The sequence below is a fragment of the Carassius carassius genome, chromosome 27 (assembly GCF_963082965.1).
Source record: "Carassius carassius chromosome 27, fCarCar2.1, whole genome shotgun sequence".
NCBI lineage: Eukaryota > Metazoa > Chordata > Actinopteri > Cypriniformes > Cyprinidae > Carassius > Carassius carassius.
This window is the reverse complement of record NC_081781.1, coordinates 27,875,957-27,900,153: the sequence shown is the minus strand read 5'-3', so window position 1 is coordinate 27,900,153 and position 24,197 is coordinate 27,875,957. Positions and strand designations below refer to the sequence as shown.

The window sequence follows — 24,197 nt, the reverse complement described above, 5'->3', positions numbered from 1 at the left end:
GTCCGAACAGTTCTCTGTAGTCTTCTGATATCTGATTTTGTAGCTGAACCAAACCAGACAGTAATTGAAGTACACAGAACTGACTCAATGACGGCTGAGTAGAACTGTTTCAGCAGCTCCTGTGGCAGGTTAAACTTCCTCAGCTGGCGAAGGAAGTACAACCTTTGTTGGGCTTTTTTCACAATGGAGCCAATGTGATTGTCCCACTTCAGGTCCTGAGAGATGGTGGTTCCCAGGAATCTGAATGACTCCACTGCAGCCACAGTGCTGTTCATGATGGTGAGTGGGAAAAGTGCAGGGGGGTTTCTCCTAAAGTCCACAGTCATCTCCACTGTTTTGAGCGTGTTCAGCTCCAGGTTGTTAAGACTGCACCAGACAGCCAGCTGCTCAACCTCCTGTCTGTAAGCAGACTCGTCACCGTCCTGGATGAGGCCGATGACTGTAGTGTCGTCTGCAAACTTCAGGAGCTTGACAGAGGGGTCTTTAGAGGTGCAGTCGTTGGTGTACAGGGAGAAGAGCAGAGGGGAGAGAACACATCCCTGAGGGGCACCATTGTTGGTGGAGCAGCTGTTTGACATGAATTTCCCCAGTCTCACTAACTGTTGCCTATCTGTCAGAAAGCTGGTGATCCACTGACAGATAGAGCTAGGAACAGAGAGCTGGGTCAGTTTGGTCTGGAGGGTTGTTGGGATGATGGTGTTGAAAGCCGAACTAAAGTCCACAAACAGGATCCTCACATAAGTCCCTGTTTTGTCCAGATGTTGCAGGATGAAGTGCAATGCCATGTTGATTGCATCATCCACGGACCTGTTTGCTCGGTACGCAAACTGCAGGGGGTCCAGTAAGGGTCCAGTGATGTCCTTCAGATAAGCCAGAACCAGTTTTTCAAACGACTTCATGACGACAGACGTTAGAGCCACAGGTCTGTAGTCGTTAAGTCCTGTTATCTTGGGTTTCTTTGGAATGGGGATTATGGTGGAGCGTTTGAAGCAGGAAGGCACTTCATACAACTCCAGAGATCTGTTGAAGATCTGTGAAAAGATGGGGGCCAGCTGGTCAGCACAGATTTTCAGGCAGGCTGGTGTAACGCCATCTGGGCCTGGTGCTTTTCTTCTTTTGTTTTTCTTGAAGACCTGGAGATGATTGTGCAGAAGAATCATCTGTTTCCTGTGGTCTTGTCCTGGTGCTCCTCTGAGACAAGGTCTTTACAGGGGATCTGTATCTGGGGCTCTAGTTGTCCTGGTCTCCGCTGTCTTTCAGGGCAGTAGAGGTCCTTTCTAGGTGCTGATCCACCATCTGGTCTGGATACGTACTGGATCCGGGTGACTGCAGTGACCCTTTGATCTGGATACAGACTGGATCTGGTGGCTACGGTGACCTCTGAATAAGAGAGAAACAGACTAATATTAGCGTAGATGCCATTCTTCTAATGATGTAGCAAGTACATAGGGTGTTATGGGAAGTGTTCCCGGTTCCGGTTTACCTACCCAGCCGGCACATGACCAACCTTCAACATTGAAATATGTTTGAAATAAGGTCAGTTGTTGTTTCAACGCTGAAACAACGTTGATACAATGTTTAAAGCTGAACGGTTGAAAAACAGTCTGCCCATGACCAACTTTCAACGTTGAAATATGTTTGAAATAAGGTCAGTTGTTGTTTTAACGCTGAAACAACGTTGATACAACAATGAATCAACATTACGATATCAACGTTGATCCAATTTGCAAAATCGAAAGGTAATTCAACGTTGATTCAACCATGGTACCAACGTTGTTTCAACCTTCAATCAACGTTGAAATGCCGGCTGGGTAATTAATGCAGCCTAAAAATCCTTTAACGGATTTGGATATTAAAAGCATATTAGTATGTTATGTGTAAACCAGGTTAAAGAGATGGGTCTTTAATCTAGATTTAAACTGCAAGAGTGTGTCTGCCTCCCGAACAATGTTAGGTAGGTTATTCCAGAGTTTAGGCGCCAAATAGGAAAAGGATCTGCCACCCGCAGCTGATTTTGATATTCTAGGTATTATCAAATTGCCTGAGTTTTGTGAACTTAGCGGACGTAGAGGATTATAATGTAAAAGGAGCTCATTCAAATACTGAGGTGCTAAACCATTCAGGGCTTTATAAGTAATAAGCAATATTTTAAAATCTATCTTAATCTGTTTGATAGGGAGCCAGTGCAGTGTTGACAGGACCGGGCTAATATGGTCATACTTCCTGGTTCTAGTAAGAACTCTTGCTGCTGCATTTTGGACTAGCTGTAGTTTGTTTACTAAGCGTGCAGAACAACCACCCAATAAAGCATTACAATAGTCTAACCTTGAGGTCATAAAAGCATGGATTAACATTTCTGCATTTGACATTGAGAGCATAGGCCATAATTTAGATATATTTTTGAGATGGAAAAAAGCAGTTTTACAAATGCTAGAAACGTGGCTTTCTAAGGTAAGATTGCGATCAAATAGCACACCTAGATTCCTAACTGATGACGAAGAATTGACAGAGCAACCATCAAGTCTTAGACAGTGTTCTAGGTTATTACAAGCAGAGTTTTTAGGTCCTGTAATTAACACCTCTGTTTTTTCAGAATTTAGCAGTACGAAATTACTCGTCATCCAGTTTTTTATATTGACTATGCATTCCATTAGTTTTTCAAATTGGCGTGTTTCACCGGGCTGCGAAGAAATATAGAGCTGAGTATCATCAGCATAACAGTGAAAGCTAACACCATGTTTCCTGATGATATCTCCCAAGGGTAACATATAAAAATCATCAATCCACTTCCACACTTGATGCAGCAATAAAAAATGCAATAAATGTATTAAATGTTGCATTAATAATTTAAAATTATTATAAACATCATTGTTGAAGTTAATATGATCATTCTTATGATTAGATAATATCTTGCAAATTAATCTTGCAATTAATTGTCATGCACAGACATTAACATTCAGCATGTCAAACACAACAATATTAACAATCAAATTAGACAACAAACTAAAGCAAATGCATAATTTATTTATGCAGCAATCCACTCTGGGAGTCAGTTCTAGTTCTGCTTGTGACTGAGAATACACAAAGTAAAGAGAATTATTAAAAAAAATGTTGAATTTTTTTTGGTAACTGAGACTGGCTAAACTTTATTTATTATGTGACAATACTTAAATCTCTAAGATTGCTGAACTAATTTTTTACTTGTCAAATTGATTTACTGTACTAATATTCACATTTTCTGGTTTCTTATACAAAGTTATCTACACACGTTCATTTAAGCATTATAAACTTATTAGACAACATTCAAGGCTATCAGTTTCCACAGGTTTTAAAATAAAGCAAATGTATTACAAAGATTATTAGTTTTTAAGTTTTAGACTGTTTTGAGGGATTTTATTCTATGGATTTTCTGGACAACAATTATTGGATCTGTACCCAAACAGAAAACAATCTTCCAGGAATTCATGTTAAAGGGATGGTTCAGCAAAAGATTTTAATGCTGTCATATTTTACTGACTTTATTATGTGGAATATAAAATAATAATAATGCACAAATGTAAGTTGAGTTCACATCTCTGCTCTATTTAGGTGCTTTTTTAAAGGTGCATTAAATATAACAATAGGACATGCAAAGTAAAACATGTTTACTGTCCCAATCAATTATATGGTCCTATGATGTTGACATGTGACACAGTACAGATCACTGTCACATTTGTAGCTGTTTGCTGCATTTGTGGCTCACCAGTGCCCTCTGATGGAACACTCTCTGCGGCACCCATTCACTGCACTGCTGTTTGAATCTTCTGTGTTTATCATTGATCTCTCATTTGCTATTTCCATCAAGGGCTTATTTAAAAGTGCTACACACAACAGATGTCTTATTAAACAATAGTATTTGTTTTAAGCCCACTGAGTAGAACCTTTCTTTTTGCCTGTATTTTGGATGTTATACATAAACTGAGATTAAAATACTAATTAATAGATCATTATTATTTTTGTTGTACATAACAGATTTAGGGGACACTTTAAAATAACTTTGATTAATAAATCATTAACAAACATTATATAATGGTTAACTGATCATTTAGTATATATTCACAAATAGCTAATATGAGATAATGTAGCCTACTTGTAAATGTTTAAAGACAAATGAACTTTAACATCACCTAATGCATTGATCTTAAACTCAGTTCCTGTGATTAAAAACACTATTAATGAAAACAGTAGGTTATATAGTAATGCTTAAGGGATCATTAGTTAATAGCTACAGATAACTTATTTTAATATAACCACAGTCTGGAAAGGTCTTGATTATTCAAAAAATTACATTTTGGGAATTTTAGTTTAGATCAAATAACGAACGCGCGCACACAGACTCAAACACTTTGTATCTGTAGCCAATCAATGACTGGAAAACTTTATTCATGGGAATAATGATTTATTTTGCAGCTTCACCCAGGCATGACCATGTTCAATCATTAAAAGTGACGTGTGCCCGTCAGTTCTGATCGCGTTATTACGGTAACAGCACCCGGAAATGCGCGAATATTCACACATTCTAACGTTCGTGCAGGTATGATACAAAAATCCGCGTTGCTCGTCTGCAGTGTTACAGCGTAACCGGCACCGTAGTATTTCCGTATCACATGCCGAAACGCGTTGTGTGGATGCCTGCGCTTTCACTGTAACGTGTCCGTAGAAACACGGCTCCTAGGCTTTTGTGTTGGCGCCGCTATCCCACGTGTTGCAGAAGAGACAAATACATCGCAGAATCCCGCCACCGAGCGAGCTGCACCGACAGCTTGAAGTCGTCGCTGTCACTGCAAGATATCACGATCCGTTAGTCTTTACGGTTCCCATCTCCAGCTCCATCCGAAGGCTGTACAATGAGCGAATACTTCTCTCTGTCGGAGTGTGATGTAATTGGCTTTGATTTGGACCACACGCTCTGTCGATACAATTTGAAGGAGACCTCCAGGGTGAGTCGCACTGGCATCACGCATATCATGACACGACCGACCTCAGACGCATTGGGCTTACACAACGGTGCAAATCAAATGCGTGATTTGTTCTGTGTCTGCTTTACGTTCCTGGACCTAAAGCGAAACAGTGTTGATGCACTGATCTATAAGATCGATCACTGATCGATCGACACATTGAGAAGGCGAGAGGTGTGTCTCGTCTGTCTGTCATTCTAGGAGGGATGCTCATGCAATCACCATTTGCGTTGATTTCATCTGACGTGTTTATGGGCAGCTTGATAAAGCTGAACTATATTAGCTCGAGATGAAGCTTCATTTATGGTTAGGCCTGACATCTTCATGTAACTGTACCGTCACTTAGTAGCCTTACATTTATTTCTTCTTCTGTCGGTGTGCAGCTGATCTATGACAGTTTTGCACGGTATCTGGTGGAACACAAGGACTATGATAAAGATCTACTTCATTTAACACCTGCTACTTGGGATTTCTGGTGAGTTTTATTAACAGTTTTATTAATAAAATAATTGGGAAGACCTGCATGGAATCAGATTCATCATTACCAATGCTCATATATAAGACTTTAGTAGCATTTAATCGTTCTCTAATAAATATTTAAAGCATTTTACAGAATTGCATAACTATTTGCAGCATAATTCAGATTCATAATATCATTTATTTCTCATTAAATTTTCCCTGTTAAAATATGCTAATTAAAATCAATAGGATAAATACAAGGGAACAATAATACAAATTAAAGTTTAAAGTTTTAAAATGAAATACATTTTTCAGGCACAATAGGTTTGTTTAACATCTATTAAAAAAATGCTACAGAAATTGAATTATCAAATGTAAAAAATAAAACTTTATATTTTGCTGTTTAACATTAAATTAAACAGGCTGCAGCATGTTTATTAGGCGCCACATTAATGATATTGATGTGCAATATCAATTATCATTAACAAACTGAATCTTGTTGCAAGCAGATATTTTTGTCATTAATCTAGATTATAAAATTAAATTAATAGTGTCTGTTTTCTTAACAAAGAAGTTGATGTCCTATTATGAGCCTGTTTATCTCTCTAGTACTCAAACACAATTGCTTCTTGTCATGTGACCAGTTTTAAAGGTCTTGTGGTGGACCTTGAGGAGGGCAACCTGGTCAAGTTGGCAGAGGACGGTACTGTCTTGCGGTAAGTCAGTTTCAGTATGACGTGTTTCTGTATGTGTGTGTGTGAGAGAGAGGGAGAATAATTACCGAGCAGTAAATTTTATAGCTCCTTTTTCTGGAAAAAGATTAATTGTACATAAAGAAATATATAAACTTATCTTAACATGTTATATTAAGTTGTTCATTTGTTTAAAACTTATTTATTTGTAGAGCAACTCATGGCACTAAAAACCTTAGTCCTGACGACATCATAAAGCATTATGGTCCAAAAAGAGAATGGAAGCATTTTAATAGCCTCAATACCTCGTACACACGATCTGGTAAGGATGTGTTTTTGAAGATAGTTCATTTTATAATTTCCAATGTCAGTATAACACTAATAATTTTATAAAATCTTCTGATTCATTTTTTGTGATGTGGTATTTATTTAGAGTTTAAAGGAACACTCCACTTTTTTTTTTTAAATAGGCTCATTTTCCAACCCTTCTCTACAGTTAAACGGTTGAGTTTTAACATTTTTGAATCCATTCAGCGAATCTCTGGGTCTGACTGTAGCACTTTTAGCTTAGCTTAGCCTAGATCACTGAATCTGATTAGACCATTAGCATCTCGCTCAAAAATGACCAAAGAGTTTCTAAATTTTTTTCTATTGAAAACTTGACTTTCTGTAGTAACATCGTGTACTAATTAGAGCTGTAGTTCTTTGCCGGGTTCGGGCTTAATTTATATCATCTTATGCGGGCTTGGGCCGGGCTTGGGCTTGCGCTCCGGTTTGTGAGGTAAAGAGAGATTTATATATATTTATAAATATATATAAATATATATTTATATTTATATAAATATAAATATTTTCAGGCACTGCGTAATATTACTGCGCCTGCTGCACACATGGTACGGCAGCCCAGTTCCTTGTTTATTACACCAAAATGGCAGTATAGTTCATTGCCATATTGGGCTAGAAGCTTTTCATTTTCTGTCGGTCTTAGTGCACAATGTAACTTCAGAAAGGTCAATTTTTAAATAGGAAAAATATAGAAACTCTTGTCATTTTTGAGCGAGATGCTAATGATCTAATCAGATTCGATAATCTATGCTAAGCTGAGCTAAAATTTCTACCTCCAGACCCGGAGATCGGCTGAATGGATTCGAAAATGGTAAAACTCAACTGTTTAACTCTAGGGGAGTTGGAAAATGAGCCTATTTTTTTGAAAAAGTGGAGTTTTCCTTTAATATTTGTATGATCCTAATATTATCAAATAACTGTCCTTGCTTTAATTTTTGATTTAGTGCACTCATTTGTTGCAGCAAAATACTATTTTTATGACAACTATTTTGACCTCCCTGGTGCTCTTCTCTGTGCCAGAGTGGTGGATATGTTCAATAAGGTAAAAATAAATCGGTGCTTTTAAAAATTTTTATATTTCTATTTTAGATCAGAAGTAGCACTTGTTAATTAGCCGTAGAGTGAATGTTTACCTAACACAGCATATATTGTCATTTGTTATTGTTACAACATTTATTTTTTAACCCTAGCGAGGAGCTAAAATCACTTCTGACTTTTGGAAGGACATTGTTGCTGCCATTGACCATAACTACAACACATCTGCATTTCGCGGTATGTAGAAATAACCATCTTATATCTCTCTTATACACACTTTATGATCAGCATTTCAAAGTGTAATTTAATTTTGATTATATGTAATGGCTGTCAAAACCCAATGTGTGTCTATCAAAACAGAACACAGTCTTTGACCTATCCACATAAAATTTTGAATGTTTTAATTATTTAGCTTAAGATTTTTTTTATTTATTTTTTTTACAAAGTTTGAAGTCAAGCTTAGATATGTTTCAGGATGAAAACATAAAGGTCTTTTGTACGGAGTACTTCCCTTTGAAAAGCATTAACTTTTTACCACATTCATAAACAAACAGCAGCACTGGCACTAAAACTGTATTTGTGTTGGTTATTATAATGCACACCTTGTGAGATATTACCAAGTTAAATGAACAAACAAAACAGAACAATCAATTATTATTCACTTTGGAATCCATTTATTTCAAAACCTGGCTCACTTAATGTCTCTTAAAGAGATTGTTGTGTCATACTAAACACAGGAGCCTTTTGTTAAAATTTGAACACAGGAGAAAAGGCAAACACATAGCACCATTTTAATACATAACCATCAGTTCAGGCAAATGCAACAGGTCCTTTGTCTAATTTCTGGGATAATTTTTATTGGTGTTTCATAATAATTGAGACTATCAAAATATTTCCATACAAATAGGTCTTTATGTAAATCAAGCTACAGACATGTTTTCTAAATTAGTCATTCTTTACCATTCTGCATGGCTCTTGGGGCAATGAGAAAATGAGTATAAAGGCAGACAATTTTTGAAGAAGAAAGATTGAGGTTTTCTTGAGTGTGTTTATCACGTTGAGGCAATCAAGAAGCCAGAGAAAGAACAGTGAACATTATCATCAGCATAAATGCCATTGGACTGGTCATCTGGAACCTGGATGAACACTTTGTCATTAGAACTCAGCATGAGGACAGCGCTGCCAGACATCTGGTCAAGGAAACCTTTGTTGTACTCATCATAAGAGAACAGGACTGGTTCTCCGTTTTTGTAAAGTGCTACCAATGCATTTGCCCCATTGACATGCATATGGAAAGAAAAGAAGTAAAGTCCTGGAACCTCACAGGTGAATATGCCAGTGCTGGGATCATAGTGGTTCTCTCCATTGTAAACAACCTGGTTGAATGCAATTGGTGTTCCAGCATTAGGATAAGCTGTGGTAAGAAGCGCTGTGAATGCTGACATGGGTGCCTTCATTATATCGTGACTAACGGGCATTGCTATCTCGTAGGATGTAAATGGCCCTTTTTTATGATCGTGATAAATAATCTCGCCTGGGGGTCCAGGGGGGCCAGGAGGTCCTTGTGGACCTGGGAGACCATCGTGACCTCTGGCACCAGGGATACCAGGAGGACCCTGAGGTCCAGAAATTCCCTTGGCTGTGAGCCCTGCTGGGCCAGGGGGGCCTGGATGTCCTGGATGACCCTTAAGCCCTGGTGGACCAGCAGGTCCTACTGGGCCTGTTGGTCCTCTTGATCCAGGGATACCATTTTCACCCCTTGCACCTTGTGCCCCTTGAAGTCCTGGATGTCCCTTTTCTCCTGGTGGCCCCTTGGTACCTGGGATACCTGGCGCACCAGTAAATCCTTGTTCGCCCTTGGGACCCTGATGCCCCATATGACCCATTGGACCTGGTGGACCTGCTGTGCCTGGAACACCAGGTTTTCCTGAGAAGCCTTGTGCACCTTGCTCACCCTTTGCACCCCTTTGCCCTGGTGCACCAACAAGACCAATGTCACCTTTAGCTCCCTGTGGACCTGCTTCTCCCTGGAATCCCCTAGCACCCTGTGGACCAGGTGGACCTATTGGGCCAATAGCACCTGTCAGACCAGTGTGACCCATTGGCCCTGGTTCTCCCTTTTGGCCTGTTGTACCTGGCGATCCGGGCACTCCCCGATCTCCTGGGGCTCCATGTGATCCAGGTTTGCCAACACCTGGCAGACCTGGAGCGCCTGGCTGTCCTGCTGGTCCTTGAGGGCCTTTTTGTCCCATTGACCCAGGCAAACCTGGAGCGCCATTTTGGCCTGGTTTACCTGGCGCTCCTACTCCAGGTGCCCCTGTATGACCCTTTGGGCCTGGTATGCCCATAGGACCCGGTGACCCATCCCTACCTGGCATTCCTGGCTTTCCAGGCTCTCCAGGAATTCCATTTGGTCCAGGTTTTCCAATTCCAGGCTGACCTGGCTGACCAGGAGACCCCTGAGGGCCCATTGGACCTGTGCCACCAGGTGCTCCTGGAATACCATGGCCAGGTTCTCCTTTCAGGCCTGGCTGTCCAGGAATTCCAGGATGACCCTTTAGGCCAGGTTCTCCACGTGGGCCCATTGCTCCTGGAAGACCGTGGGGTCCAGGCTTTCCAGGAGAAGAAATGCCAGCAGGTCCAGGGCTTCCAGCTGATCCTGGTGCTCCTCTTGCACCTTGAGGTCCTACAGGCCCTGGATGTCCTTTCTCGCCTGGAATTCCAGGTGCGCCTGGTTTTCCAGGTGAACCTGGGCTTCCAGGTTTACCAGGTGAAGAGTAGCCTGCTGGACCTGGTGGTCCAGGTTGACCAGATGGACCGGGGTGTCCAATGCCGCTCTTTCCTGGAATTCCTGGTGGGCCAGGTGGGCCGGGGGGGCCAGGTTCACCTGGGGAACCTGGAATACCAGGTTCTCCAGCAACGGCTAAAAATAAAATACAAATTTTATATAATTTAGATGCAATCTTACATTACTTAATTTAAGAAAAAATCTTAATTTGCTTGTAAGACTTTCCATAACATACACTTTTTGCTCAATAACAGATTTTGAATCTCAGAAATTTGACAAGCTACATTTTCATGCTTGATGTTCTTAAGAAATTGTTCAGATTATTTCATCTCACCTATGATTTAGTCACATGTAGAATAAAAAGAAAGATTTTAGGATATATATATAAAAGTTTTTTTTTTTACAGTTGTGTATGTGTGTATGTACAGGTTTGACTACTTGTGACGTCCAACATTTTTTCAAAATTTATTAATAGTCTCTCTAATATAGTAAAAAACCTGCTGAGTACAGACTACTGAGCTGCACTCACTAGTTATAGTGTTTAGTCTAATAGTTCATCCAAATTATGTTAATATTTAAAAATTTAGTGTTGGTTCAGTTTTTGTGAGTGTTGTCTTTAAGGGCAGGGGTCAAGTTAGGCCATTGAAAATGTCATTAACCTGACATAAAAAACGTGGAAAGAACGTGGAATGTTTCATAGTGCAAATCTATGAGATTATTTTAGTCTTCACTAATATAGTGAACGAATGCGTGTTATAATGTTTGTAATTTGTGATACCCTTTGGTTAGAGAAGTGATAAGAGACCTAAACTGCAAGTGATTCTATGATCAACATCTGCTAGTACTTGAGCTAAATGTTAACTTTTTAATGTGTGCTATGTACGTCTATTATGATGATTATCATGATCTAAAATCACCTGCAGAAATGTATTTTAAATTATGCTGTTTAATAAATGTTATGTAGTCGTAGGTACTGGACAGTTGGGTTGGATTGTTTGACCACCACAGAAAACACAGGAAACAGCCCTTTTTTTCCAATTTGAAAGAGTGCTCTTCCAGAAAGTAATGGTATAATTTAACACCACAGTGGCTTATTTTGGGCATTGCTGTTGTATAATGTGGTTACATCTGTTTTGCAGATTTAACGATTTTCAAAAGAATTAGATTGCATATGCTGTGGTGTATACCAAATGAAAAGTAATTAACTAACAGTATTTGTAGTTATGCTCTTTGCACTAGGACTTTATTTAAAGGTAGTGTATTCTGGGCATTGCATGCAAATTGGCAATTAAAGAGAAACTGGATATCTAAAGTCATGTTTTATATATTTGTTGACTGTAGATAGATCCAGATTTGTGTAAATACAGATTATCTGAGCGACTGAGATACCCTTGTGGCAAAGAAGTTAATCTAATTTTTCAACCTGATTAGTTCTTTGCAAATATGTTTGCATTATTTTTGGCCAGCCAAGCTCCCTTAGTATTGTGTCTTACTGTTGCACATGGTGTAGTTATCCTATATAAATATTCTAAAGCATTCTACATGACAAAATATTACAGTAATGAAATAGAGGAATTGTATATACAGCAAAAGTAAACTCACGTTCAGATTTTACAGGATAAGGCTGTTTCTTCACACGATAGTATCTTTCAGGGGTCGCCTCAGCCAGTACCACAAGAAGGAGAAGAATGCTTGTTACCCGAAGGTCCATTGTCTGAAGCTAAGCCTGTAAAGAAGTTATAAAATAAAAACAAACAATAATGAATAAGTGACAAAGGAATCACAGGACTAAAATCTCCCTCTCCTAACACTTAAAATGGACATTATTAACAAGAATGCAATTTCAGTATATCTGCATAAAATCCACATAAAAACCAAATAACTAAAAAAAATAAAATAAAAAAAGCATCAGATTCATGCCTGAACAACCACAGAGCCTCCCCATTCAAATTGCATTCTCATTAATTGTGGCCCAGGAGCTCACTGACACACATACAAAGCAGCATCTAAAAGATCATCATCTCCCATCCATTCCAGCAGTACCACATACTTCCACAGCAGCATTACGCTGGAGCAGAGGGCTTTAGAGCAGCTGTACCCACCAGCAGGCTGGAGCTCCAGAAGTCAGAGGTGGTCGGGCAACTGTCCCGGCCAATCTGTATATTTGTATGTTTCCAGTCAGTCCGTGGAAGTCCTGTTCACAGGAGTGAATTCTGCTATTTATACCAAATTTGCTTCTCCAGCAGCACCCAAAATCTCCCTCCCTCCTTGTGTGATGTCAGTTTTAATGAAGGGTATGGTGTCCCTTGTGAGTGCCTGCATAATGTGGTAGTTCCTATCACTTTGATCTGTGGTCTTGCTTTCTTTTGATCCTAACCAGCAATGATAATAATAATTAATAATCGAACTGAAAAATGGGATGTTGACACAATAATGTTCTTTAAAGGAACTTTTTATTTTATGTCCATTTTCATGCAAGTATTTTGCATAAAAATATATGATAAGATTTGAACTGCATTTTTGGGCAAAATCATTCCTCAAAGCTGTTCTGTTCAGGGGGTGTGTTTTGATCCATCGATTTATTTATTTTGCTTTTCTACTGTACCTTGACATTTATTTTGTTGGTGTTCATGAAGTATGGTTGTTACATAATGATTTTGCACAATGTTTCAAGAGTAAGATACCTGGTTAAAAATATGATAGTCTTTGTCTATGTATTTCCTATCCTTTTGACTTTCAGATTTATTTCTTTAAAGCATATCAGGATCAGAATCAAATATTTGTAGAAATTTGGTTAATTCTACTGTAGTACAGCAGAGGGCAGAGTTGAAGTCCTTTTTGTCCTCATATGGGAACTGTTGGGTAGACTTGCAAAAGGGGTCATCAAAGGTTATTTTTAGGATTTTGATGATGGGAAAGTGTCAGATGAACAACATTGATCAGTTGAAGTTATTGTAATTATGATTTAATGCATGTCACTTACGTGTTCTAATCATTTTCTTTGTGCTTGTAGAAAGGTGTAAAACTTGCACGTAACACCATGCAAGTATTTTATTAATAATAATTTTAAAATAATAATTTTGACCTTAATTATTCAATTTTAATACGAAACATAATTGTTTAGTGGTCTTATGATGATTAAACTTACAGAAGACAATTTTGCACCAGTTTATTATTATTATTATTATTGTTCATTAAATTCAAAACTATAAGTTTGAATCATTGCTATTGTTTAAAAACAATATTGTATCTGATTTAGAAGCTGCTTTATTTTACAGCCCATAGCTGATCACCAGAAGATCCATGGTCCCCCTGACAGCTCCATTTAGTAAAAAAAAAAAAAAAAAAACGGACATCAAAAGTTGGAAGTGTCTCTTTAAGTCAGTTCCTGAAACTATTTCAAACCAGTGGAGAAGACTGCACAGTGGTGTGCATGTTTACTTATTTTGATGTCAGTATTGTGTGTCTTATCAAAATTTAAGCATTCCATTCTAAAAATAATGTCTCTGCTTGTGTTTATGTGTCAAAGGAGTGTTTGTTTCCTTATTTGTTTGTGTTCCTTATTTTTTTAGGCCTTTTACTGACCAAAACACTGAGACTATTGTTGTTGTTGTTTTTGTTGTTTCATTTTAAAGTAATATTTTTGAGCTTTTAGCTTTAAAACGACAGTGTGAAAGAGACAGAAAGCAATGGGAGACGAGACAGTTGGACAGGACCAGGAAAGGACCTCATCCGGGGGTCAAACCTGGCTCAGGTTATAAAGTATGTCAAGAGTCCTGGCCACAAGGCCTTGGCTCTTACTCAAATAAAATTCCAAAATCATACATAGGGGTGCATGTTGATAAATTATTTGCAGAAAAATCAATTATAATGACAATCATGTTGATCATTTTTACCAAAGCCTTGTCTGATATTTAGTTCAGGTATATTTGCACGCAACATAGAATCTGTTTAAGTGTTTTGTGTGACTAGGAGTGTTTTAAGCCAAGCTAACATGTCACATGGCACTGAGGATTTCAGCATCTTTGCACAATTTTACTGTTTGTTGTTTTTGGTTACAAGTAATCTGCCATAGAGGAATAGTTCACCCAACAATGAAACTTCTGTCATTAATTACTCATCCTCATGTCGTTCCAAACCGGTAAGAGCTTTGTTCATTTTCGAAACACTAATTAAGATATTTTTGATGAAATCTGAGAACATTCTGATCCTCCTTAGACAGCAAATGTACTACCATGTTCAAGGCACAGAATGTACAGTAAGGATATTTTTTGTGCGCAAAAAAAAAAAAACCTTAACAATTCTTCTCCTAATCCCACCTCCTGCAGGGTTGCTGCCATTGTGAATAGTATCACGTATACACATGCTTTACACTGCATGTAAAGATGCATTGTGCAAGCTGTCCTTCTCTCATAAACAAGGCACAGCACAGGCACGTTCAGCATAAGCAGCAGTAGCATGCACTTGTGTTGTTTACTTGCAGAGGAAAGCACATGCACACATTATCATACTCTCCACAATGGCGGCATGCCACAGCAGATGGATTGAGGAGGAGAATTGTTGAATAAAGTTGTTTTTGTTTTCTTTGCATACATAAAGTATTCTCGTAGCTTCATAAATTTACAGTTGAACCACTGATGTCACATGGACAATTTTAACGATGTCCTTGCTACGTTTCTGTGCCTTGATCATGGTAGTACCCTTGCAGTCTAAGAGGGTTAAGAGAGCTCTCGGATTTCATCAAAAATATGATCTTTTGTGTTTGGAAGTTGAATGAAGGTCTGACATGAGGGAGAATAATTAATAACAGGCTTTTTGGGTGAAGTATCCTAATAAGTGCAAATTTCAAGATTAACCCTGCGGTGCTGCTCGCTTGTTGGTTAAATAATTATTATACATTTTAGTTGAATGTGCTATATTTTAGTTCAATAACTTAACATTTTCTGTGTAATGTCGCCACCTGACATCCTAGTGGATGGAGTAATATAATTTATAACGTTTCACTCCTAATCAAAAGTGACAAATAAGATTTCCTACACAACTATACCAAAGATTTTGACAGTCTAATCTCTTACGTCGTGTCTGATTTAAGAACCAGAAGCAAACCAGACAGTGTTCCCCATAATGAGTTCTGCTGTGGTTTACCCAGAGCCCTCAGGAGTTTGGGTTTTGTCGTCTGGTGAGGTAATCTACCTCCTCTCTGATGTGGTCTTCCTCTGAGCTTCTGTCTTGAGTGGGGAGGTGGTGACGGAAAAACTTGACGCTCAGTTAAAGAAGTCCTATATTTAGTGAAACACACTACTGTTGCTTTCCATACATTTATGTTGAATCCCAACAGTTGCGTAGATATGTTTGGTTAAGCCTGTTGTATAACTATAACAACCTGATTTAATCCAAAAATGCCTCAAACCAGTAGACTGCGCCTATAGAAGTATCTCTTATAAAATGATCTCATAGACCATCAGTTACAAGCACAGAAAACAAAAAGATAAGCTCATGATTTCAACATTCACAAATCACAAAAAAAGCCAGTGAAGCACAAGGATGATTTATCTGCACGATATTAATAATGCAAATCATTGTACTGTATGATTTATGCATATGTGTTGTCTTATCTTGTACGTTATCTGGTATGTGGAAGAATTGTGCATGTTGTTTGTCAAAGTGGTTAAAGCAGAAGCAAGGAGGGAGTTGGGAGATATTCTTCAGTCATAGCAGCCAGCATAGGATTTATTTATTTGTTTGTTTTTTGCTAAACCTAGGAAAAGCGCAGCTGTGCAGAGCATCATCTGTCTCTCTGCAGGGTTACTCCATCTTACTGTCACAGTTCACTGTCTTTAAACACAGGGCTGCCACACACACATGACCATGCCCACCCAAGTTAAAGAGGACCCACATGTCCTCAAAACATACATGTTCATTCATCCTAGGAGCTGTTTGGCTCAATATATTGTTCATATAAACACTTGAGTGGATCTTATGAAACATAGGCAAGACAGAATACATTCTATCAAGCTAGATGAAACTAGATGGTGTACTCATTTTTACACTGATGTTTGTTTTGCGCTTGTTTCATAAACAAGGCCAGCTGAGTACAGTTTAAAGATAAGACGTGTGATTACATTTATGTATTCTCAAGGAACCTTGACATTTTTGTTCTTTATTTTAATTCACCTAGAAACAGTGGTGTGCACAGACCTCTGGAGGGGGCAGGGGCGAGATGGCGTCACGCGGATCGGGGGGGCGGGGGACTTTGGTGGGTGATGGGGGGGGGTGTATTGGTTTGTTTGCAAAAAATAATAATATTAATACTTCAATAAAAACAAGGATTCGTTTTTGTAAGTGTTGTGATGTCCACATGTGTTTTGTTGAAGAAATTATAGAGGCTAGCATTTCTATCACAAAAAGGTGGCCAAAAAATGAAAGATTGAGTGGATATTTTTATTAAATGTTTGGTCAATATTAAACAAGGATTTGATCATCCTGTAAGTGTTACAACAGCAATTATCAGGCCTCTGGGGCCCCCCTACCCAAACCCCACCCACCCTTTTGCACACCACTGCCTAGAAATAGTTTTGTACCTTTCCATCTTTCAGACGAGTAATGGAGTTAAATTGTCTGTGTCAACGATTTATTTTTATTTAAGCTATTACTTTTTTTTCCTTAGACCTGCTATATTCGGAGAAACTTAAATTAGCATTTTGGAAAAGTCAACTCTGTCCAGGTCGGTTAAAAAGGTGAATAAAAAAAAATAAGCTAATGTTTTATTTTGCTTTGTTTTCCTCGTTTTAAAGCACATCCAGTGACTGCAAAACTGAGAACTTTTCGGACAAAAGATTGATTTGAAGTATGTTAGGTTAGAGTGAAGGACACTTAAAGATAGTGTTGACACGTCTTGTTTCCCAAAATGGATACTTCACATGTCCAGCAACCATTACTGGGCTGTTGGATGTGCCAAGGTTGTGGCTGGCTGACGTGCTGCTATTGTATCCTGGGACAATTAACTGCGTTAGCTTCTGTGTTTGTGTTTACTTTTGGGTTTTCAGTACCAGTTTTTCTCTGACAGGTGTCCAGTCACGGGGTAGTTGTCCGGCCATTGCCATTTGGTCTTTTTATAAGGAAATGTTACCGGGACTGAAGCAGACATGGACCCTTAATGAGAGGCTGTTCAGTTGAGTCAGGCCACAATGGAAAGAGTTCACCGATGTGAGGATCACTATGAAGGCTTGAATTATTCTTCCTTGAATAAACCAATAGCTGGCTAGCCAAAATGCTGTAATTGCCATAGACTCTAAAATGGTCCTGTAATAACCATTGGTAAAGGCGTTGGTTATGTGGTGAATCCAACGTCAATTTTAGCAGAACTTAAGGAGTGAGTTTAGGTAATTTTCTGAAATTTGTCTCAAATTCTCTCTCTAGCTCTGACTCTGGCTGCCTTCACACAGCAGCAGAATAAGGTGTCCGGTCTGGTTTGGGTTGCTAAATAAAGTTCAAGTTTATACTTGGTTACTTTTGGGAGTGAGAACTGAAGTCTCTACATTTTTGGAAAACATTCAGTTGATACTGAATATATAGTATGTGTTGTGTTTAACAGAACAGTTAGTAATCGTGACACATGACCAGGGCTTAAAAATGTGTTCAAAACAGTTCAATCGGTTCACTCCAAGCAGAATCAGTATTTTAATGTTTCTTGTCCATGCATTCCTTTTGAAAGTGACGTGACATTCAGCCAAGTATGGTGACCCATACTCAGAATTCATGCTCTGCATTTAACCCATCCAAAGTGCACACACACAAACCATGAACACACACACACAGAGCAGTGGGCAGCCATTTATGCTGGGGCGCCCGGGGAGCAGTTGGGGCTACGGTGCCTTGCTCAAGGGATTTTATAAACTGTGTTTATAAAAAATAAATTTTTTTATTTTTAACAGCTTTTGCCAGTGCAAACCAACTTTTAGCGTTAAGCCGCCTTTCCATTGCACATGACATTCGGACATGGCTGGGGCATTTCTCTCCCTAGTGGCAGTCGCAAAGAACTTTCAAACTTGTCGTGCAGCAACCTTTACCTCCGCATATTCGTCAGATAAAATGAATAGTTTTAATGAATATGAATGCAACGTCACAAATCAAATGCCCCCCCCCCCCCCCCCCCACCATCCAAATAAAAATAGTTTTTTATGGGGCTAATCAACGTATATAATTAATAATATTAAAAAATATATTTCTGCCATAATCTAAAGCACCATTTCACAGAAATAGTGTTTAACGAATAATGTTATATAGAACAGAATATTGGTAATTCTGACCTTGCAACAGTAGTTTTGATTAGAATACATCAAATCCGGTCGGGCGGTCGCATATGGTCTAACCGCAGAAGTTTGAATATTTTAATACATCCAAAGCTCAAATTTGATCCAAAATTTCCACATACACATTTGACTCCATTTAGCTCTGGCACTACTCACCACTGGTTATTAATGACTACCAGTCTGACGTTCGTCTGAGAAACTGGAAAGGCAGCTTTAGAATAGTACTTTCAGGATTTATTCGAGTCTCGGTTCTTTAATGTGTGTATTGTCACTAAATCACACGCAGATGTTCCCCCCTCTTTGGTGCTATTATGAAATTGCTTTGTAATGTTAATTTGCTCTGTTTAGTAAATTTGGCCACTAAGCTAGTATCTTACATCTAGTCATAGTCAAAATAGCATAATTTCTTTAACTTTTTTTGCCAACTGCATTAAATGAAAGAAAAAATGATAAATAGTGTCAAACATTTTATTATTATATTCAGAAATAATGTTGGCTAAAATACCATTACATAAAGCAAAATCATCAAACATCATAAACTCAACTATAGGCTATTTAAATTACCTTCTTTCCACAACAAATCTTCTAAAATGTTTCCATATTTGAGATGTATCTGGATGCAGAAATATAATTTATTATGTAAGTTATAGGCTTTGTACTGTACATCCATTATCAATATAAAACATAGGCTATAACAGCACATTGAGGCAGTGGTAACCCTGAACAGCACAGATTGTAAAGACCAGTGTTAATTTTGACAGCAAATTTGGATTTAGTTTTAGTCATAGTCTTTTGACTAAAATGCCATTTAGTTTTAGTCATGAAGTCATGATTTAGTGATCTGAATTGTTTTTAGTTTTAGTCGACTAAATATAAGATTTTAGTTGTCTAAATCTACAGTAAATTTAGTTGGCTAAAATATAATGTGGTTTTGTAACAGTGTAATGCATTTATTAAGCATTTCTCCAAAATTTTCAAACTCATTTATAGGTTTGATATTAAGGTTTTATTAAGGTAACGATTTAACTTCGGTGACGCACAACATGCCTTTTAGGTTAAAATTAAATAAAACCACTTCTCATAAAGAACAAGAACATGGTCTTTGTTTTAAGTATATTGATTTGAGCTGAGCATTTTAGTCCACATTTTCTGGAGACACTTTTTATATGATGAACAGATTTAATTTAAGCTTGTATTAACTTATAAAATGAATCAATGCACACATTAGTAAAGGCAAACAGAATCTCAAGCATGCTTCCTTGACATGTGTGAACCAGTGAGGTTCATTCTCATGATCTGCTGTAAGAGCCAGTGAATTGAATAGTATTTATACTGTACCTAATTATAAAAGGTAAAAAATTATTTACAACCCGAATTCCAGAAAAGTTGGGACGTTTTTTAAATTTTAATAAAATGAAAACTAAAAGACTTTCAAATTACATGAGCCAATATTTTATTCACAATAGAACATAGATAACATAGCAAATGTTTAAACTGAGAAAGTTTACAATTTTATGCACAAAATGAGCTCATTTCAATTTTGATTTCTGCTACAGGTCTCAAAATAGTTGGGACGGGGCATGTTTACCATGGTGTAGCATCTCCTTTTCTTTTCAAAACAGTTTGAAGACGTCTGGGCATTGAGGCTATGAGTTGCTGGAGTTTTGCTGTTGGAATTTGGTCCCATTCTTGCCTTATATAGATTTCCAGCTGCTGAAGAGTTTGTGGTCGTCTTTGACGTATTTTTCGTTTAATGATGCGCCAAATGTTCTCTATAGGTGAAAGATCTGGACTGCAGGCAGGCCAGGTTAGCACCCGGACTCTTCTACGACGAAGCCATGCTGTTGTTATAGCTGCAGTATGTGGTTTTGCATTGTCCTGCTGAAATAAACAAGGCCTTCCCTGAAATAGACGTTGTTTGGAGGGAAGCATATGTTGCTCTAAAACCTTTATATACCTTTCAGCATTCACAGAGCCTTCCAAAACATGCAAGCTGCCCATACCGTATGCACTTATGCACCCCCATACCATCAGAGATGCTGGCTTTTGAACTGAACGCTGATAACATGCTGGAAGGTCTCCCTCCTCTTTAGCCCGGAGGACACGGCGTCCGTGATTTCCAACAAGAATGTCAAATTTGGACTTGTCTGACCATAAAACACTATTCCACTTTGAAATAGTCCATTTTAAATGAGCCTTGGCCCACAGGACACGACGGCGCTTCTGGACCATGTTCACATATGGCTTCCTTTTTGCATGATAGAGCTTTAGTTGGCATCTGCTGATGGCACGGCGGATTGTGTTTACCGACAGTGGTTTCTGAAAGTATTCCTGGGCCCATTTAGTAATGTCATTGACACAATCATGCCGATGAGTGATGCAGTGTCGTCTGAGAGCCCAAAGACCACGGGCATCCAATAAAGGTCTCCGGCCTTGTCCCTTACGCACAGAGATTTCTCCAGTTTCTCTGAATCTTTTGATGATGTTATGCACTGTAGATGATGAGATTTGCAAAGCCTTTGCAATTTGACGTTGAGGAACATTGTTTTTAAAGTTTTCCACAATTTTTTTACGCAGTCTTTCACAGATTGGAGAGCCTCTGCCCATCTTTACTTCTGAGAGACTCTGCTTCTCTAAGACAAAGCTTTTATAGCTAATCATGTTACAGACCTGATATCAATTAACTTAATTAATCACTAGATGTTCTCCCAGCTGAATCTTTTCAAAACTGCTTGCTTTTTTAGCCATTTGTTGCCCCCGTGCCAACTTTTTTGAGACCTGTAGCAGGCATTAAATTTTAAATGAGCTAATTAAGTGGATAAAAGTGTAAAATTTCTCAGTTTAAACATTTGCTACGTTATCTATGTTCTATTGTGAATAAAATATTGGCTCATGTAATTTGAAATTCCTTTAGTTTTCATTTTATTAAAATGTAAAAAACGTCCCAACTTTTCCGGAATTCGGGTTGTAGTATGCACATGCTCTTGATAATATGCATGCTTTTCATTTCTCTGCTGATTTTTTTAGAGAACAGTATTGCCTTATATGTATATCTTGAGAGCCATGTGTGTAGAGAGTGCTTTGATTTGCTAAAGTTTCCCATCTAGATGATTTTGTGTGTGACGGTCTGAGCTGTTAGTTCAGTCGTGGCTCTGTTCTAGAGCTCTGCACCGTTGTCACCCTGTTTTCCTCTCTATTTAGAGCCAATTGTTCCACCCCAAATCATATGTGTGGAGAACACATATAATTGTGGCATACTTTGTTTACATCCTTATTTTCTACTTAAGTTTACATTGAAGGGTTTTTTGCGAGAGGATGATGAGTTGTGACAGTCTGCCATGTTGTCTAAGGAGTGGTTTGATGCTGCTGAAGATTAAGACAATTATGTTTTCTGCAGTGTGTTCTCTGTTTTTGGTGCATCCTTTAGTTCCTCAAAAATCATTACCCACAGTGTTTGTTTCAACTTATGTTTGGCTGCACCATTTATTTCTAAAATTACATTTGCATTTGACTGGTTACAGTGGTAAAACACTACGAACAAGCTTAGAAACCATTGGGTTGCTTGCATCTAGGGATGTAACGATTCACTCAGTGCATGATTAGATTCAATGCACGGTTTCGATTTCATAATCATAATTTATAAATTAAATGTAATTTTATTATTGCTTGGAGAAAATGCTGCACATTTATTTGTGAAATTGAAACATAACGCTATAATAATATATATATATATATTTAATAGCTCTTGCATATTATTGCTCTTTTGTTGGTCTTGATTGCTTCTATTGTCCTCATTTGTAATTTGCTTTGGATGAAAGCCTCTGCTAAATTACAAAATTTAAATGGAATATAAATGTAAAAAACAAAACTAAATAAAAATTTTAAAACAAGTATCAAATAAATAACAAAAAGAAAATAAGTCTCTTCATATAAACAAAATAAGGCTTTATTTGTGCTCTTTCCATTTAAAAATAAGAGGCAACCACTACATTTTAATCATGATCCAAACAAAGATGCTGCATGCATGGAACATGAGCAGTTTTTTAATGTAAATTAAAATGTATAATTTCAAAATTTGAAGCAAAAACATAATGTGTTGACTTCAGTTTTGTGAAACTACACAAAAATAGTTGCATGAAACTCTCTTCCAGCAAGTGGGGCTTAAAGCGTTTTCTCGGTTTCTGCTGTAAACGAAGCAGCGCTGCACTGAAACTTAATATGTATTATACGGAGACAAGATGAAAATAAAAAATACCATCTAAACTTTTCTAAAGACAGTAAGTCCCCTCAGACGTACATTCATATAAACTCCTACCCCTAAATGAATCACGATTTGTTTGGCATCTCAACCAGTTTGAATCGTCACGTTTTTTAATCGATTTTCAACCGGCTTGTGGTTAATCGTTACATCCTTAGTTGCGTCCTTACAAACATTAATAGTACATTTTCCTCATACACATATCTGTAGGTATATACAGGTGCTGGTCATATAATTAGAATGTCATCAAAAAGTTTATTTCACTAATTCCATTCAAAACGTAAAAACTTGTATATTATATTCATTACACACAGACTGGTATATTTCAAATGTTTATTTCTTTTAATTTTGATGATTATAACTGACAACTAAGGAAAATCCCAAAATCAGAATATTGTGAAAAGGTTCAATATTGAACCCTCTAATCAGCTAATTAACTCAAAACACCTGCAAAGGCCTTTAAATGGTCTCTCAGTCTATTTCTGTAGGCTACAGGCTGTAGGCTGTAGGCTGACCAATTTTATGGAGATGCAGATTTCATTTTCCAACAGGACTTGACACCTGCACACAGTGCCAAAGCTACCAGTACCTGGTTTAAGGACCATGGTATCCCTGTTCTTAATTGGCCAGCAAACTCGCCTGACCTATGGTCCTAAATCTATGGGGTATTGTGAAGAGGAAGATGCGATATGCCAGACCCAACAATGTAGAAGAGCTGAAGGCCACTATCAGAGCAACCTGGGCTCTCATAACACCTGAGCAGTGCCACAGACTGATCAACTCCATGCCACGCCGCATTGCTGCAGTAATTCAGGCAAAATGAGCCCCAACTAAGTATTGAGTGCTGTACACGCTCATACTTTTCATTTTTATACTTTTCAGTTGGCCAAGATTTCTAAAAATCCTTTCTTTGTATTGGTCTTAAATTATATTCTAATTTTCTGAGATACTGAATTTGGGATTTTCCTTAGTTGTCAGTTATAATCATCAAAATTAAAAGAAATAAACATTTGAAATATATCAGTCTGTGTGTAATGAATGAATATAATATACAAGTTTCACTTTTTGAATAGAATTAGTGAAATAAACTTTCTGATGATACTCTAATTATATGACCAGCACCTGTATACATATAGCATTGTGTGAAATAATGCTTTGTGTATACTCAGTGCTCATGTGAACAAAGCATATGTTGACATGGCAACTTTCCCACTGTTTATGTTTTGATGCATGTTAAACTTGTCAAATGAAACCATGGAACCATGATGAAATCCTTTTTATGACCAAAGTAATTTTACAGTGGAAAGTTTA

At 37.9% G+C, this 24,197-nt stretch overlaps 2 protein-coding genes across 2 annotated transcripts in view; one reads left to right on the top strand and one right to left on the bottom strand.

The window, feature by feature from the left end:
* The first annotated feature begins 4,511 nt into the window (after positions 1-4,511).
* Positions 4,512-24,197, top strand: part of nt5dc1 (5'-nucleotidase domain containing 1) — a 57,126-nt gene continuing 37,440 nt past the window's right edge. Inside the window, exons 1-6 of the mRNA XM_059513308.1 lie at positions 4,512-4,979; positions 5,381-5,472; positions 6,101-6,172; positions 6,361-6,470; positions 7,456-7,535; positions 7,684-7,765. Of these exons, the coding sequence (XP_059369291.1) occupies positions 4,887-4,979; positions 5,381-5,472; positions 6,101-6,172; positions 6,361-6,470; positions 7,456-7,535; positions 7,684-7,765 (529 nt within the window). The 5' untranslated portion in view covers positions 4,512-4,886. The remainder of the gene's footprint in view (positions 4,980-5,380; positions 5,473-6,100; positions 6,173-6,360; positions 6,471-7,455; positions 7,536-7,683; positions 7,766-24,197) is intronic.
* col10a1b (collagen, type X, alpha 1b) lies at positions 8,086-12,550 on the bottom strand. The gene is made up of 3 exons (XM_059513307.1): positions 12,419-12,550; positions 11,919-12,042; positions 8,086-10,451 (listed from the first exon to the last, which is right to left on the bottom strand). Exons 2-3 carry the CDS (start codon positions 12,025-12,027, stop codon positions 8,581-8,583), a joined length of 1,980 nt encoding a protein of 659 aa, XP_059369290.1. The 5' UTR covers positions 12,028-12,042; positions 12,419-12,550; the 3' UTR covers positions 8,086-8,580.